Source organism: Cimex lectularius, unplaced genomic scaffold (assembly GCF_000648675.2).
Source record: "Cimex lectularius strain Harlan isolate CLEC.00 unplaced genomic scaffold, Clec_2.1 scaffold4, whole genome shotgun sequence".
NCBI classification, from domain to species: Eukaryota; Metazoa; Arthropoda; class Insecta; order Hemiptera; family Cimicidae; genus Cimex; species Cimex lectularius.
The window spans coordinates 3,853,405-3,871,274 of record NW_019392723.1 but is presented as its reverse complement, the minus strand read 5'-3'; the positions used below and the strand labels follow the sequence as shown (position 1 = coordinate 3,871,274).

Genomic DNA, 17,870 nt, shown 5'->3' with positions numbered 1-17,870 from the left:
TCCATTGATGCAGGCTTTAGCACAATACAAACTTAATGAAATAAATATTGTATTTAGAACTGACTCAGGTTTAATGTTGATAAAATAAAGCCTAAGACAGCCTAAAACATAAATTAATTGTATTGACGGCATGCCTAATGCAATGCTTGGTGGCTAAGTGTCGTCTCCTAGAATTATATAATAATATTTCAGGCGTCAGAAAATACCCGGAGCAATGGAAACAAGCCATCGTAGTAATGATCGTCAAAGACCCCAGCCAACCCTCAAGCTACAGTCGTTGACCATATGCCTTGTTAAAGCCACGAGTCTATTATAAATAAAAGATTAGTATGGACTCCGGGGAGAACATGCTTCCGTTGATCAAGTGGTTCGTCTCAAGAACAAGGTGCAAACCACATTCCTGATTGGGTAACATGGGATGCCTGTGTTCTTTGACCTCGAGAGGTCCTACGACATGAGAAGGAAGTATGGTAACCTCTGAAAGTTCACGAGTTCGGCCTGAAAGATGGACTTCCAAAGTTGCTTAGAAGCTACCTCAGCAACCAGAACTGTAGGTTTAGGCTGGGAAGTATGTTGTCCGAAAGAAGAGAGCAAGAAAGTGGGATCACACAAGGATCGGTACATCGGTCACTGCTATCAACCTCTAACAGTCAACTTCCGATGATGATTTTGCTCTAAGTTTTTTTAATGCCCTTATCTACAAACACAGTATAGATTTAAAAGAAGCTGGAACAAGCGTGCAGTCTACATTCGTCAAAATGGTTGCCAATGCTGAGAGGATAGGAACCCCCCCCAGTTGCTGACAGGGAACATAGCCCTCATTTACGTGGACCTCTTGACATGACTTTCGATGCTGGCAACCGTCATGAATATTAAAGTCTAGTGCAAGCAGGTCATCAATCTCTTGAGATACCTATATGTTTGAAGCCCTAAAAGATGAATATAGAACCGCCGAAAATGGCATAGGGCAGGAGTCGGCAACCTCTTTCGGACGGCGGGCCATTTTCAAAATAAAATTTTTTATGCGGGCCGCACATTCAAATGTAACTTAAATAGTGCTTTTATATCATATACGAGTATAAATATTATTATGGGGAGTGGGGATTAAACTTGCGCAGTAAAATAGGTTTCCCACTATGCTTCTGTTAGCGCGCATTTTTGTCACTGGCCACATTTCGGCACGCTCATGCCCTAAGTTTGTTGATTTTTCCTAAAATTATATTGGGCTTTGGCGGGCCGCACAAAAAGTTGCAAAGGGCCGCAGGTTGCCGATCCCTGGCATAGGGCACGGAGTGTGTTGTGTACGCGGAAGGAGAAATTGAAAAATTGTCACTTCCTCCTACCGTGACTGTACATGGCCGAACTAAACTCTATATCCCTTACATTGATAATTTTAGGCACACTTCTATTATGTACCGATTCGCTCAGTGCGATTCAGAATATCAGGAGAAGAGCCTCCGTGGACTCTTTAATGAATAAAATGAAAGAAGAGTTAAAATGGATCGAGGAAGTTGGGAAGAAGGTCATGCTAGTATGGGTTCCCGATCACATAGAGATAGACTGGAATGAAGCAGCAGGCAGGGCAGCCAAAGAAGCTGCCAGAAGACCCCCACACTTCCTAACCTGTACCCCCAGAGGATTCAAAACTATAAATTTCAAATACAGTAACAGGAGAGCAGAGGTCACGGCTTCCCAAACTTTTTGGCCAGTGGAACCTTTTCACAGAACAAAATCGAGGACGGACCTCTCACACACAAGTATTTAAAATTAAGTACTTATAATATATGTAGTAAATTAAAGTTTTATAAATTAGCTAGTCCATTCAGAGTTAAGTGATGGAGAGAGCTATTACTATGAAAAAAAAACAACATTAGATTGACATACTTAATTTTATGTACAAAATCCAGAACACAAAAATCAATTGGACAGACCAGAATCAAGAGTATGTAAAACTTGAACCACAAAAGTAATAATTTGAGCATTAATGATTAATGAGAAGAGTGAGGCTGTTTTAGTCTGCACAATTTGGATATGTTGGGTTAATTTTTTATAGCTGGAGGTGGATGTTGGGTTCAGCGTCTAGACAGCTTCAGTATTTAGTTTTGGTGGATGTGCAGATAGAAAATATGGATATCCTAGGTAAGTTGTGGCAAATGGGAGAAGAATATGGTTTGCTTTTTCAAGGAGCGGTTGAAATTTTTGTTTTCCAGAGGGAGTCGAAAATGGGGGTAATTATCGGACTCGAGAGTAGATTTCAAGGTGAAGTCTGAAGTAATGTCTATCAAACATTTGTATTAACATGAAGGTAGGCTGGTTGGCTTGTCGAAACTGAAAACGGTTTGACCATCCATTCATGGTCTTACAGCATTGCGTCTCAAGCTGTTGGAAAATCAACATACTTAGCAAGCCCCAGTTTGTTTCCTTTTAAAAAATCATTTAACACAGGAAAACCCTCCACTTCTTCCTTCTCAGCAGATTCAACCCAAAACTGGATTTTTTTAAATTTTTTTAATTAAAGTTGAGAAGTTTATTATTGTTATTATTACTTTATAACTTTAGTATTACAACTTTATTTATTAACAAAATGGTCGAGCACATTTTCAATTGTAGAAGGCTTGACGTATACAGGGTGTTCGGCCATTTGTGTTACAAACTTTGCCCGTAGATTCTACATTCAAAAAGGAACCAAAAAGTCCGAATCTCAGCAGTTTCGGAGTTATTCCACTTTTTCTGATTTGTTAAGATTTCACGCCTTGCTTCAAATAAACAATAATAACTCCAAAACTAAAAGGTTTTGGACAAATCCGTTGATACCATTGAATACCGCGTTAAATTTCCAATAAGATGTAATCATTACTAAACTTGTTAACCTTCGTGAAATAAGTGTTTTAGTAGCGAGAAGTTTGAAAACAATTTTTTTTCCAAGTTGAAAAACTTACTGTGGTAATTCTAAATTACTATTTCCAAACCTAGAGACCAGCAAATTTCAAATAACGTACTCTATTTAATATACTTTTAAGTGGTGCAATTGCTTTTTTAATTACTTTTTTCAAAGATGAAAAATTGATTAAGGAAAAGAAAAAACCGTGGTTGAAGGATTGGTAAGGTGGAAAGATTAATAATAATAAAAAATAAAACTTAAGGAAATTTTGAATGAATTTGAAAAAAGTAATTAAAAAAGCAATTGCACCACTTAAAAGTATATTAAGTAGAGTACGTTTTTTGAAATTTGCTAGTCTCTAGGTTTGGAAATAGTAGCTTAGAATTACCACAGTAAGTTTTTCAACTTTGAAAAAAAAATTGTTTTCAAAGTTCTCGCTACTAAAACACGTATTTTACGAAGATTGACAAGTTTAGTATTGATCACATCTTATTGGAAATTTAAGACAGTTTTCAATGGTATCAACGGATTTGTCCAAAACCTTTTAGTTTTGGAATTATCATTGTTTATTTGAAGCAAGATCTTGAAATCTTAAAATATCAGAAAAAGTGGAACTCCGAAACTGTTGAGATTCGGACCATAGTTAATTAGGACTTTTTTTGGTTCCATTTTGAATGTAGAATCTACGGGCAAAGTTTGTAACACGAGTAGCCGAACACCCTGCACATAGACAATGATTGTTTGGAGATCGTGAGATGCGGTCTGGTGTGATGTAGGTTTAGAAAATTTTTTTTTTATTGTGTTACGTTTCGATCTTTATTTAGATCATCTTCAGAGCTGAAAGTGTGTGTTTTCTGTGTAGATGTGTCACGTTGTGTGTCCAGACAATCACGACACACTACAAAACTTCCCACGACGTCGAACTTCAAGAATAATTAATAATTACAAAAATAAACGTAGGATGAATAAATAAAATTAAAAACTAATAAAACGAGTACTGAAAACGAATGTTTTGCAGCAGCAGTCATTGTGATTACACAGACATGCTTTAGCTATGAAACAAATCCCACAATCTTCAAATAATTATTAATTAACGGTCACTAAATACACATATGTAGACAATATTGTGGCATATCATTGGACCTGTGCGTAGTCTTGGGGATCGCTGTTTTGGTACCTCAGGACTATATAGAATTGTATATAATTTTTAAAAGTGTTTGTGTACGTTTATGTTAATTTATTGTAATGGATGTAATTTATTAGCGTGAAATGAAGTGGTTGATTAACCCAGCACCGAGTAATATCGAATACGCTCGGGGAGTGAGTGCGGCAAGGTTTCTATGTATGTATGTTTTGCGTCTATTCTTTAGTTGACGACAAGTGGTACAAACAAGAGGATACCGACGTAATAAACATATAAGACGCTCAAACACCTGTCGGTTGAAAAATACGGGTGAAAAGCCAGAAAAAGAAGTAAAACGGGCAGAGTGAAGACGATGACGTCAGCTGTTTGTCAGCCCATAAACCTCCACATATATGTATATAACAACCCGAACAATTAATAGATAAGATAGTTGTAATGCAGATAATGAAATACTAATTCTGAGCAAGTCAAATATCATGTTTGTTTAAATGTGTGTTAATGTTATGTAAAAAAAAATAATGAAAGTCATGCAGGTTAAAAGAATTTACAACTAATCGTGCTTTTTATGTTTAGTGTGATATGTGACTTATTACTTAACATTAATCAAATCAAATATAATTGTAGCGCTGCAAGGAAAAACTTTTGTAATGTCTTTTTTATTTTTATTTATTTAAGTTATAAATTTGATTCAACGACACTCGTTAAAAAAAAGATTTATTTATAATATATTATTAAAGTTTACAATTAACTTTACATAAAAGTGAATAACTTGTTAAATAAAAATTAGGACGAGGGCGTGATTAAGATGCGAGTCTGAGTCTGAGTATGACTTTTGAAAATGGTGGGAGAGGGTCTAATATTATAGCCTCTGTAGAGTTGCTGAGTCTGCAGGATCTATTGTGATGACAGAAGCAGCCGTTGCGGATGTAACGGTCCATCGTTCTATGTCTTCGGGGCGTTTTTTAGTGCGAAAGGCATTCGTAGGAATTCATATAGACCACTTTCCGTTGCAAATGCGGTCTTTTATATACTGTTTTCGTCGATTTCGATTTGATGGAAACCCGATGCAAGGTCAATTGTCGTGGAATAATTACACCGGCCTAACTTGTCGAGTAGGTCTGTTTTGTTATTCAACAGTTGAGCTTGCGGTAATCGATGACTAAGCGCCACTTTTTTCGTCCAGAGGCGTCAAGTTTTTTGGGACGACCCAAACCGGGGCTGAATATGGGGAAAATTATGATCTTATTATGTTTTATTTTAACTTTTTTTTTCAATTTGGTTATTTACTTCGTCTTTAAATATTTGCGGGTATCTAGGTTTTAGAGAATTTTAATGAGGATGATTTTTTCGGAATTTGCCCCTATTAGCAATCCGGTTTGTGTGGTGTTCTGGGTCGAATCGGATTGTCCGTCCCTAGAATCATCCGAAGTTTTAAGATAAGCAAGTGTTCAGAATGCAGGTTTGCGCACGGCTTTGGAAGCCTTCCGCTCTAGCCCAGTGAGCAGCCTGCACATTGATGCGGGAGAGCTTCCCCTCGACCATCGTAGAAGCTTACTAGAATGTAAACTGCTAGGCAAAATTCTATCATCCCCGACTCACTCGCTATTTTCAGAATACACACTCGGGCGGTTACCCTCACTAGACTATGCTTTAAACTGCAAAAGAAAGCACTTTATGCCCAGAGTAACGATCTGCTTAAATTCATTCAATGCCGCAGTGCCTCAGCTCTATAAACAGGGAACTGCCTCGAAACCTCCATGGACACTACCGAAGCCTAGAGTCCTGCTGGATCTCGCCAAATTCCCAAAAGAAAATACTCCTCCTTATTTATATAGACAGGAATTTTCAAGAATAAGGGCCACACCCTTGCCTTCACCGACGGATCACAGCGAAAACGGAACAGGCGCGGCATTCATGATCAACAAAAAAAGGTATATGTTCTCCCTGCCAAATGTCTGCAATAATTATACTGCCGAACTAACTGCGATTGGTAAATGCCTTAACATAGTTTATCCTATAGGCAACTCGTTAGTCTGCACAGACTCATTATCGGCACTTACAGCAATGAAAAACCGATTCTCTATGCAACCGCTGGTTCAGGAGATATTGCTTACTCTGGGACGATTGAGACTCTCTGGCATACAAGTAATTTTCTTGTGGATTCCAGGACACTGTGGTATAGTGGGTGGGCAACGAAAAAGCGGATATCGCTGCAAAACAGGCCACTATTGATGGGATCCCACTTAAGTACACTCCTCACACAGATTTTATCTCCCATTTGAAAGAAAAGGTATGGCAGAAGTGGCAGGAGGGATGGAGAGAAGTGAGGGACAGCAAGCTAAGAGATATTAAACCAAATATTGGCCCTTGGGGCTCCTCAGTGCGCGAGTCGCGGCTCGAAGAGACTGTGTTGACGAAACCTAGAATCGGGCATAGTAGACTTACCCACGGTACCTTATGTGCAGAGAACCGGCGCTAGTTTGCGATTGCTGCAGGGAATTGGTTACAGTAAAACACCTCTTGACTAATTGCCTTAATTTTGAACAACAACGAATACTTCATAATCTACCAAGCCAATTAGCGGAGATTCTTGGTGATGATCCCCCTGTTATCAATAGACTCTTTGACTTTCTGAAAACAACGCGTTTGATACAGAAAATATAAATAGAAGTATAATTAGATATGTATATAGATGTATGGGCATATGGACGTGTGTGTGTGTGTGTGTGTGTGTGTGCGCGCGCGCTCGCGTATGTGCATACCATAAATTTGACTCAACGACATTCGTTTAAAAAAAAAAAAGATTTATTTATTATATATTATTAAAATTAGGACGAGGTCATGATTAAGATGCGGTTCAACTCCGAGTCTGAGTCTGAGGATGAGTCTTTTGAAAATGGTGGGAGAGGGTCTAATATAGCCTCTGTAGAGTTGCTAAGTCTGCAGGATCTATTATGATGATAGAAGCATCCGTTGCGGATGTAAATATTTATTTAATTTATTTTTTAAATTAATTTATAAATATTTTTTATTTGCAAGAGTCTAACTGCAATGGTTTTGGAACTTTCAAGGCTGTGTCGGTTTTGGAATTTAATCATGCTGGACCATTGAGGTAGAGGGATCTGATCGTTTTTAATCTCACAGGAGATAAAAAAAATTCATTTCGTGGCTAGGTGTATTCCAAGTAATTCGAGTTCTGTTAGTTTTTTCGATGAAAGAAAGATTGCTGAGCTTTTTATTGAGATGATGCTTAACTTTCAAAGTAAATAGAGAATGTGCAAAAATTTAATTAATTTTTGTGGCAATTGATCTGAAATGGCAGACAGAACTTGGCCCCTTCCGTGAACTCTGCTTTTGCTTTGAGCAGTTTGTCTTGGATGCCTCGGTGTGAGGATAATGTGCCTACATAGGAAAAAATTACTGTGAAGCAAATAAAAGACTCAATGGAAATTTAGACCTTCCTGAAATGAAACCCTAGCTTACTCTTAGTTTCCTACATCTGCATTACCTAGGCTAATTTACTTAAAGCCATGCCCGTAGTTGTGGTTAATTTCTAGTGTAGAATAAAGAGAACCATTTGTGAATAGTGAGAATGAATGAGCACGAAACGACTGGAACGCATGGTTTTCTTTTTCCACCAACTTTCTTATTAGAAAACTTTAAGATACGACAATAAAACATCTTTCAACTTTTCCAGTAGACATCCAACTTTGTCAATTCTTGTTTCCTCTGCCACATACGAGGCTATGGGTATGAGTCGGGTTTGGGCTGGTTGAGTATTGCCTCCCCTGGTCCCTGAGATCAAAGTGAGGTTGGAGATGTCAACTGTGGGAAGACAGTAGACACCGACTCCTTGAGGACTAATCGTAAAATATCATTGGGTTTCGTTTTTCCTTGTCCTGTGGTTTGTGAGGTCTTGGCTCCGACGTGGCTGTGCCGTTGCCTTGTATTATAAGGAAAGGTTTTGTTCGGTTTAGTTTACTGCAAAAATTAAGCAATTAAAAACACAGATAAGGTCGGATTCTTTGGATCTTTGATTTGCTGTGTACGGAGCATTATTTATTAAGACAATTTGGGATGATGAAGATGTGCCAATGAGACCAAAAGTCATAGAACGTGGTTTTCTTCCCCCCCCCAACCATCTTAATTAGAAAACCGTCAAAGGTACGTCATAAAGACATTAAAACATCGATAAAATTTTGAACTTCTTAGTAGACATTGCGTCAGTTCTTGTTTACTCTGCCCAAGGCTTTGGGAATGAGTTGTTCTTGGGCTGGATTGAAGGGAGCCTCCTTGGTCTCTGAGATCAAAGTATCTCCAGTGAGCTTGGAGGATTTGTTAACTTTGGCGAAACAGTAGACATCTGAGTCCTTGATGATTAGTCGTAAGAGATCCATAGGGTTTCTTCTTTCCCTGCCTGGGGCTGCCTCTGTCATGTGATTTCTGGTTCTTGGCTCCGATGTGGCTATGCTGCTGACATGTATCATTAGGAAAAGTCTTAATAAATAAAAATAAAAATAAATAAATAAACAAAATAAATACATCTTAATAAAATCAATGGTTGGAAGTATGTAATGTATTTTTTAAATTCTTATTGCTACACAGAAAATATCGTTTATTGTTTTTGAGTCGCTACTTAAACTTTATTGTCTAATATATTTAGTAGTTATAATTGACCATTTATAGTTTATACATTTTCGTTCAATCCGGACAAAAGATTGGCTAACAATTAATTCGCATCTAGTTCCTCTTTGCAAGGAATTACCAAAATTACAGGTAATTTTGCCGTCCTTGGAGGCTGGCCGTGCGTGCTGGGATAGAACATTAAAAAAAAGGACACCAATTTTAAATAATTCTTGTGGAAGGAGGAACGCTTTACGCAATTGCCGCTTGTCTGTGTATTTAAAGAAAGAGGACCATATCTCTTATTTATTACACAGACGATGCCGTTAGCGGGTCCGCCGGTGCCTTCACATCTAGTCGGACAATCCTTTGTAAAATGCGCGTTCGACAAGTTGAAAGAGTACAGAAAATCCGTCTTCCTGGTATGACACATTGAGATCACATAAAGTATTGTAAAATTTGATTTCTCACATGCACTTTCTTCTTGTATACAAGCTAGTATAAGTTCATCTTCGTTTTGTAAAACGCGTTTATATTTTTATCTCTTTTTTTTTTCAAGCACTTGAATTAAATATATAACTTTTTTCTCTCATAAAAACCTTTGCGTATAATATAAAATAATACATTCGTTGTAAAACTATATAAAACAATTATGTTAGGTGTTTGCATGACTCTCTCTCTGCGAGTTCCAATGTTTTAACGTTACAAAATACATTATTAACAAGATCTAGGACTTTAAATTAAACACTTAACTCTATAAAAATTATATTTATTTATAAATACACAATAAATACTAATTTTAAATAAATGTGGTTTAGGTTTAAAACTATGTTCTCAAAGCAATGGGGATGTCGACTTACTAGTCTAACCCGTTTTTTCCTTTTTGTAACACATAAACAGATTTGGTTTGGGTTTGTATAGGCAATCTGCACAAGTACATGCAAATACACAAACACGTGCCGAGTTGAGCCTATTGGCTTCTTGTAGTCCAGCTTTTGCTATTTACAGTTTTTGAAGATTCCAAAAAGGAATCTTAAATTAATATTATTCGGGATTAAAATTTATTGTAAATATTAAGATGGGAAGAAAGAATATTTCGGCTAATGGTTGGGAAAGCGTATTGTTTAATATTGGGCCATCGGAAGTGTCATCAAATCCTGGGAACCGACCTAGTCTATTACGAAAACCCCAGACACAGTTAGCGAAATAATAACCCCTGGGTATTTACAGTTGGAAAATGTGGAAAACTCAACAAAAAGGAAAAGAAAAACGGGAAATCGGGACACCAGGAATGATAACAGTGTTTAGAGGCCACAGGTCTATTTTACTGTACTTTATAGATATTTCATTTTGTCTTTCTTTGAGTATATTGTATCTATTAGGTGTCACGACTGCAGCTGCTCTGAAAGAAGGTAGTAGAGCCCCTGCATAGAGCTGTTGCAAGCTCATCGGCTGCAGTGTTAAAGGCAAGACCATAGTTGAAGCAGTATTGACATGTAGTGGTACCCACCTGGCGGTCACCCCATAGCTCCCTCCCCCAGTGGTTGAGCCTTTCCAAGCATCAGCCAATGATGAAGAGTGGCATGTGCAGCACGCTCGTCCGAGTTAGTAACAATGTTCTCAGGAACATCATCACGTTGGGCAGTCACCAATATGTGGATGGATGATACTTTATCGTAAAAACTGGGTGGCTGGACATATAAAATCTAGGTCTCACCCCTGACTGCCAACCCCTGGTGGGTGATTCTTGAGGCCATTTATTGTAAATTATAGAAAAGCGGAATTGCCACCAAGCTGAGAGAGGTGACAGGCTTAGCTCTGGTCACACATATATACACAAGCATGTGCAGATTTGATCTTCTATAAATCAGTAATCAATAATCATTTAAGGAGTTGATTGTTTTGATTTTTTCCATTTCTTTGCAATTTGGTCCTTGACTAAACATCTAATTTGATATATACAAATGTAAATTTGCAGTTATGGTGTTGGCTGATATAAGAGATATTTCCAATATTAAAGAATTAAGAATGGTTGTTGACTTTTGGTCACTGACAATTATTTTCGTCTTCCTATCCTCGCTGGGTTGGTCTGTGACATTTTGCTATTTTGATGGACACACTGAGTACATTGGTAACCCAGCAAGATAGGCTGAACAAAATAATGAAATTTCAGGTCATTATTGCTTCAGTTATTTTTCTAGGCCTATTTAGCGCATTAGATTAGGTCTCTAACGTTGCTTCATATTCGAATATCATAAGGGTAGCTGATTCCTTCTCATTGCATAACCTACAAATGGGGTCGTCATGGGATATGTACATATATAAACAAATTATGTAGATGTTTTGTTTATGCAGTTTTTTTGGTCTTAGTTGTATAATACGGTTCCTGACATTGGCAAAAAGGATGAATTGGAACAGTGTAGAGGGTTTCATTTTCTTATTAAGAGGGTTACATTTTTGTCCACTTAAGCCCATTCATTAATAATTTCATATGGTGAAGAAAGATAGAAGATACAAATGACGAATAAATATTAAAAACAAAAAAATAAATGTAACAGTCACAAAATTACAAGCGACAATAATCTTAATTAAAATTACCGACAAAAAATAATTACAATACTATTAAATGAAGGCCCTTATATTCAAAGTTCTTGACTTGGCAAGGTCTGGAATGCTGGAAAAGATAATTGTAGTCAATCTGCTGGACGAGTTTGATCCGAAATATCTGTTGGAAGTGGTGGATATTTATTCCTAGACCACCTTCCATTTCATTCAAAATTTAAAAATGTAGGGCTACACCCAGACATTTTGTATGAGAGTTTGCAAGCAAATTATTTTCTCAATATAAATCGATTGAGTAAAATAAAATAAGGTTTATTTCATAAATTTCATTTTGAATAAATAATTATTTATGTAGGAAACAACTTTCTCACACTTTTTTTACATTTATTTACAAGAAAGTATAATTCACTAAATTTAACTTACTGTCCAGCCATATTCCAGATGTTTAATGTATGGAGACCAAGGCATCATGTTACCCTTAACATTAACACACACTCCGTGTTTATGCAATGTCTGAGTATTGTAAATAAAATAGTCTCCATCTTAGTACGGTTGTTTCTAATTATCCATTTTCCAATATACTTAAATATTTTCTTAAGATCAATTTTTGGTCTGATCACAACACTAACATGCCTGGAAGAAGTAAAATGTCCTCTATCATGAGCAAATAATACTAAATTTAAGTCTGATACTTAGGAAATTCATTTAGGTATTTAAAGAATAGAGTAGGGCCTAATATTGATCCTATGGGACCCTAGGAAAAGGACAATAAATTGAAAACCTATAGTGCTTAGAAAAAAATACTTCCTAGTATCATCATCATCCCCTCAGATCCACACTGAATAACACAACAAAGAGGGACTGAATAAAATTTTCATGTTCCAGATTGATGAATCCACAAACAAGCAATACACATATGAAAATGTTTTGCAAATGAGTACCAGCATTGCAGTTAAACTCCAAAAGTTGGGAATTAGAGAAAATGTTGTCGTTTCTTCTCTCATTGATAATAATGTAGAAGCGATATCTTTTCAATTGGGGTTATGGTTCTCTGGAGGGACCTCCAACCCTGTGAACCATTTTCAAACATCAGGTAATTTTCATTTAATTATTGGACATTTTAAATATAATAAAGAAGCAATTATTTATTTTAAAAACATAATTTAGCTGAAGTAAGAGCAAATATTATGATCAGCCGACCAGCTATAATCTTTTGTGGCAACCAATATCTCAGCATGGTTGAAGAGTCGATCAAAAATATTGGATGGGATATAACAATAATAACAAAACACAAAGAGCCGCAGTATTTATCATTTGATGAACTTTTAAATGAAGATGTATCAAAATTCAGTGTAACAATCGATGATCCTGCAAATCACATACCAGTGGTTTTATTCACAAGTGGTACCACTGGAGTACCAAAAGCAGTCAAAATAAAGGATTCAACTATGATAGTATTTCCAACTGCGTAAGTTATACATAAAATTCAGAGCTATGCTAAATGTATTTCTTGATTACTGCTATTCTATTCTACCTAGTTCTATTTAATTTTATCTCTAAAGGATTTTACTCGTTGTAAAGAAAATGGCTGAATAATTGATAATATTTTTTCTGTGCTAATAATCGTTTAATTTAATTTTTAAGAGCGAGTTTGGACAAGTCCACAAGGACCCTATTGACATCGCCCATGTTTTGGGTCTCCAACTGTTTTGTAATAACTAAGACCATTTTTTGTAACAAGACATTTATTTTACCAACGCAAACTGATGCAGAAGGACTTTTAAAATGCATAGACAAATTAAAGGTGAGTTAAAGTTTGGGCTTGCTTCTCCTCATCCTCTGTGCCCTCTACCAAATCCATCCACACCTAAGTATCCCATGCCATAAGCCTTTTTTCAACTACAAGGTTATTTGAATCCTTAGGATGCCAGTGTTAAAAAAAAGCCCATTTGTAAGTATGTCAGATTCAAATACAGGCCTGCTGGACCTTTACCTTACAGTGATGAGCACTGTGTCAACAGCCCCCATTGCGGCCACCGACAGACAACTCATGCCAAAAGCCTTCTACCACTAAAAAAATAAGAAAGCTTTTGGATTTGTCCAAATTACTGCAAAAACCTATGCTGGCTATTGAAAAAAGCAGTAGTTTTTTACGTGCACCATTCTTTCATTAAAACAACACATTTTCCATCCTGATTGAAATTTTCCATCATCTGGATGATATCAAAACATAAAAAAACCCTGCTTAAGTATATTCTATCCATCCTTCATTCTTGCAACTTCATTCTTGACTGCCAGTTTGGGTTCAGATGTTTATTTATATTACCTCTACAGTGTTTTACCCCTCGTCCTGACCTGAATGATCCCAACCTCAATAGAACCATAGAACAAGACCTAATATCTCCTCTACCTAATACCTTCCTCTTCCAAAACCATTAACATCCAATGAAGTATCCTATGTCATAAGCCATCTACCATAAAAAAAGTTTGAGTTTTGACCTAATCATTGCAAAAATTCAGTGATACCTACCTAAAAAAGCTGTAGTTTTCCTTATCTACATTCACACTTCTGTCTTAGAACAATATATATCCTGTTCCAACTGAAATTCTCCCTCATTTCTAAATAACTTCATAACCTTCCATCATTTTCTCCACCCTACAACCTTATTCCTGATCACCAGTTTTGGTTCAGACTTTTCAGTCCATTCAGCATTGCCATTGCATTGTAGACATCATCAATCTTGACCAAAAGAAATGCTGCTTCGGTGTATTCCTAGACCTGAAATGACCCTTTGATCTGGTATGGCACTCGGTCCATTCTGGAAGCTTGAGGGATCTAAATCAAACTTAACCAACATATGCATGCAGATTATCAGTGTGTTTTTATTAGCATGATATTGTACAGATGCAGGGATAACTCAAGGAAGTATCTTAGGACCTATACTTTCACAGTAAACATCCCATGCGGGTGATACTACCTTTACTTTCACAAATATCCCATCATCTCAAACATCTGCATACCCACGTTACATCCCTTGAACAGTGGCAAATGGTGGAAAATGACAATAAACAAAAATGTGAACTTTTCAACCTACAAATCATAACTACTACTTATACATTCTCATCTGTATGGAAAAAACAAGAAATGAACAGACACTTCAGACTTCTTAAAAGACTGCTGGACAGGCTGTCAAAACTGGCTTTTGAGACCTATTGGACATCGAACTTTGGAGTCCAACTAAATATTCCAACCTACTTGCAATCAAAAATCCTACATGGTTGATGTTTTTTTCAATTTTTTCACAATGAACCTTCAAGTCAGAAACTTTTTCATTCAGCATCCCTCCAAATAATCCTCATGAAGATTGAAGCTGTATTTATTTTTCCTTTCTTTAAATCTTTATCTCTATAAATTTTGTATTTCAGCCAGGATTTTGGTTTACTAGTTCTTCACCCCTGCTTGAAATGTGTCTGCTGCCGAATCTTCATGAATATGATACATCATCTATAAAATATATTTTTATGGGTGGATCATTCACTTCAACTGACCATAAACATCTGATTTGTAAAAAAGTTTTCAATAATCGTAACATTTTATTATCTGGTTACGGATCGACAGAAGTTGGAATTGTTTCTCAGAATTTCAAGGAGTTGCCTGTAAATACTCGCATGTATGAAGGTGTAGGTCAGATCTCTCATGGGGTTACTTTGAAAATAGTAGACCTCACATCTGGAAAAGAGCTAGGTCCTGGAGAAGACGGAGAAATTTGTGTAAAATCACATTGCTTTATGGCCGGTTATATGAACAAAGATCTTGAAAATACTGAGTTAGATTCAGAGGGTTGGTGGCATATGGGAGACATTGGTCACTACGATGAGAGTGGTTATTTATATTTTACATCCAGGCTAAAAGAAATAATGAAATTCAGAGGAGTCCAGGTACATCAAAATTTAATTCAAGTGCACTACATTGTTAGATGTTTTAAAAACTAGCTATTTTTTTTATTAGATTGCACCTGCAGAACTTGAGAAAATACTTTACAAACATCCTGATGTCATTGAAGCTTGTGTGGTCGGTATGCAACATGATATTGATGGAGAATGGCCCACCGCTTTTGTTATAAAACAATCAAATTCGTCACTGACTGAAAAAGAATTATGTAAACTTGTTGAAGGTAAAAATATTTCTATTAATCGTAAAATAATAGGTTGTAGAAATTATAAGACAATGATTCTGCTTATGAATAAATTTTCTTGGTTGGTAAGTAAAATTTGGAAGAATTTAGGAAATTTTTAAATAGTATATCAGGTTTTTAATGTATTTGAGTTTTTTGGAAACCAGGACACACTGTACAAATAATCTTCTTATCCTATAGTGCTATCTAAGAATTTGTACAAGATAACGGGATATTGGTCTATCTAAAATTTTTGAATCCAATTGATTGCCTATTAGAGACAGCTCTGAAAATTCTATCTGGCCTTATTTCTTGTTCTTATATCTTCTCAGTTATCCCTAAGGGTTGGACATTGCAAAATTGTGTGGTTGGAGTCTTCTATGACTCCGGTATGGTATTGGTCACATTGCTGTTGTGGTTTGATGAATTAACTCACAATAGTCTTAATAAAAAATTATATTAAACTTTCAGAAATTATTGATAAGTACATAAAATATAGTTTAGTTGATTTCACTGGTAGCCACAAACTGGCAGATACAGGGGAAAAGTTATTCCACTTTTGTGATGGTGGGAGAAGACCTAGGCTGATGGCTACACTGTCATTCCTTGATCCCAGTTTTCTGCACGTACATTTGAAGTAGGTTATGGTTAAATCTTAATCGTAATATTCTGATGTAGAAGCTCCTGTTCCTTCTTGTTTGATCAAAGCACTGTCAATTTGTGAATCCCAGTTGTATTGTGATTTGTAGTATACCTTGCTCCATTCATTGCACCACTTCTCTTTGTCAGCCACTATGCCCTCTATTATGATAATATTTAAACGAATAAGGCTATTATTCTCTTGCCTCTTTTGCCACTGCATCTGATTTTATGCTATCTTCTATATCTTTATGCTCTTATGCCCATACAACCTTACTGACATATTTTCCTGGTTTTCCAGCCAGAGTCTTATTAAGAAAAGGAGGTTTGTTGAGCTTTGATCTCATGAATTTCGGATTATAACCCTTTTTCTTCGGATCAACCCATTTTTTCCTTTAGCTCCAATTTATCTTGCTGAAACTGTCTGCTCTTTATGTACATGCTGGTCCAACCGCTTTCTCGCTTTTTGCGTATATATGTTTGTGGGTATGTGTTTTAAAATTGTTTTAGATCTGCCAGATATATTTGGAGGCTGTAATGTACTGGGCAAAATTCAGCTCTATATCCTGTCAGATATTTGTACCTGTATGTAGGCAAACCATCTGTCATTTCCACCATCCAATGAAATTTCAGTACAGAAAACAAATCATCATGAGGGTTTGCTTTTAACTCCAATATTTGTTTGCGAACACTGCTGCTCCAATCTTGACCACTTCCCTCCTATGGACCCCCAATTATATTTAATTTTATTCTTTACAAGGTCAGGCCTCTCCTTGAAAGGATTAGCATTGATGTTAGAGTACCCAACACCCCTTTGAGTGACTTATACTATATCCTGACCACTTTTTTCGAGTGGCTAGGTGTCTGATTCATATTTGTCATGCTAGCCGTATTGGGTTTGAATCCCAGCATAGCATGAGAATTTTTAATTGTGAATGATATGCAGAAAGTACTGCACTGGTTTGACCCTACAGGTAATTGGACATTAAGACCTCCTGCGGGACGGGAATTATTTTACTGTCCACTTTTTCATGTGTTGTAATAAAATTTTTTTCCAGGACCATACTTCTGTGCAAGAGGAACAATGTTTTCTAGTCCACCCTATAGTTCTGACATTTGATGCATTTTACTTCACACTTTTTTCTACAATTTCTTTTTTCCAATATTTTTGTCTAGCTTGACTGATAACAGCTTGAAAATGCTGAAAAAAGTGATGGAAAACTTATTAGTTTCTGATCATTTTGGTCTTTTCCTTCTTGCTGCTTGGTCTGTAGGGCGTGTCAGCTTTTCACCATATTCAGTGATTGGTATTTACCACAAATTTTATTTTATTGCCAAGGATAGCTAGACCAAAATGATGGGAAACATCCAAGCTAATAGTACTTTTACATTTGAACATGACTAGTGAGCTAAAAAGGAGAGAGAAAGTAATTCCTGTATTTATATTGTTCTACTATTAATGAATTATTTATTACAGTATAATTTAAACCTAATTACCCAATAATATGTTCATTGAATACCATATATGTCAATTTTCCAGAAAATGTAGCTGACTCAAAGAGGTTAAGAGGCGGCGTTCATTTTGTTTCATCCCTTCCAAAGAATGCAGTTGGAAAAGTCGTACGAAAAGAACTTCTTAAAAGTTGTAACACTTAAAATGTTATCAAACTATCCACTTAAATAAAAAAATAATATTTCATAAGAATTATTGCGTCATCATTATATCCACTTCTGCTCCTAGGGATTCAGGACTTCTAAAAAAAACCACTCGGGGCACTCAGTATTACCTTATAGGAACAATTAGTATTATACGAAAATAAAAAACATTTCCTTCCTGAATCTTTCC

The 17,870-nt window shown here is 36.3% G+C and overlaps 1 protein-coding gene across 1 annotated transcript; it reads left to right on the top strand.

Annotated features, from left to right (window-relative positions):
• Window positions 1-8,949: 8,949 nt before the first annotated feature.
• On the top strand, window positions 8,950-17,729 carry LOC106672742 (4-coumarate--CoA ligase 1-like). Its single transcript, XM_014404403.1, has 7 exons — window positions 8,950-9,070; window positions 12,096-12,303; window positions 12,378-12,678; window positions 12,855-13,014; window positions 14,637-15,149; window positions 15,220-15,385; window positions 17,565-17,729. Exons 1-7 carry the CDS (start codon window positions 8,969-8,971, stop codon window positions 17,678-17,680), a joined length of 1,566 nt encoding a protein of 521 aa, XP_014259889.1. The 5' UTR covers window positions 8,950-8,968; the 3' UTR covers window positions 17,681-17,729.
• Window positions 17,730-17,870: the final 141 nt, after the last annotated feature.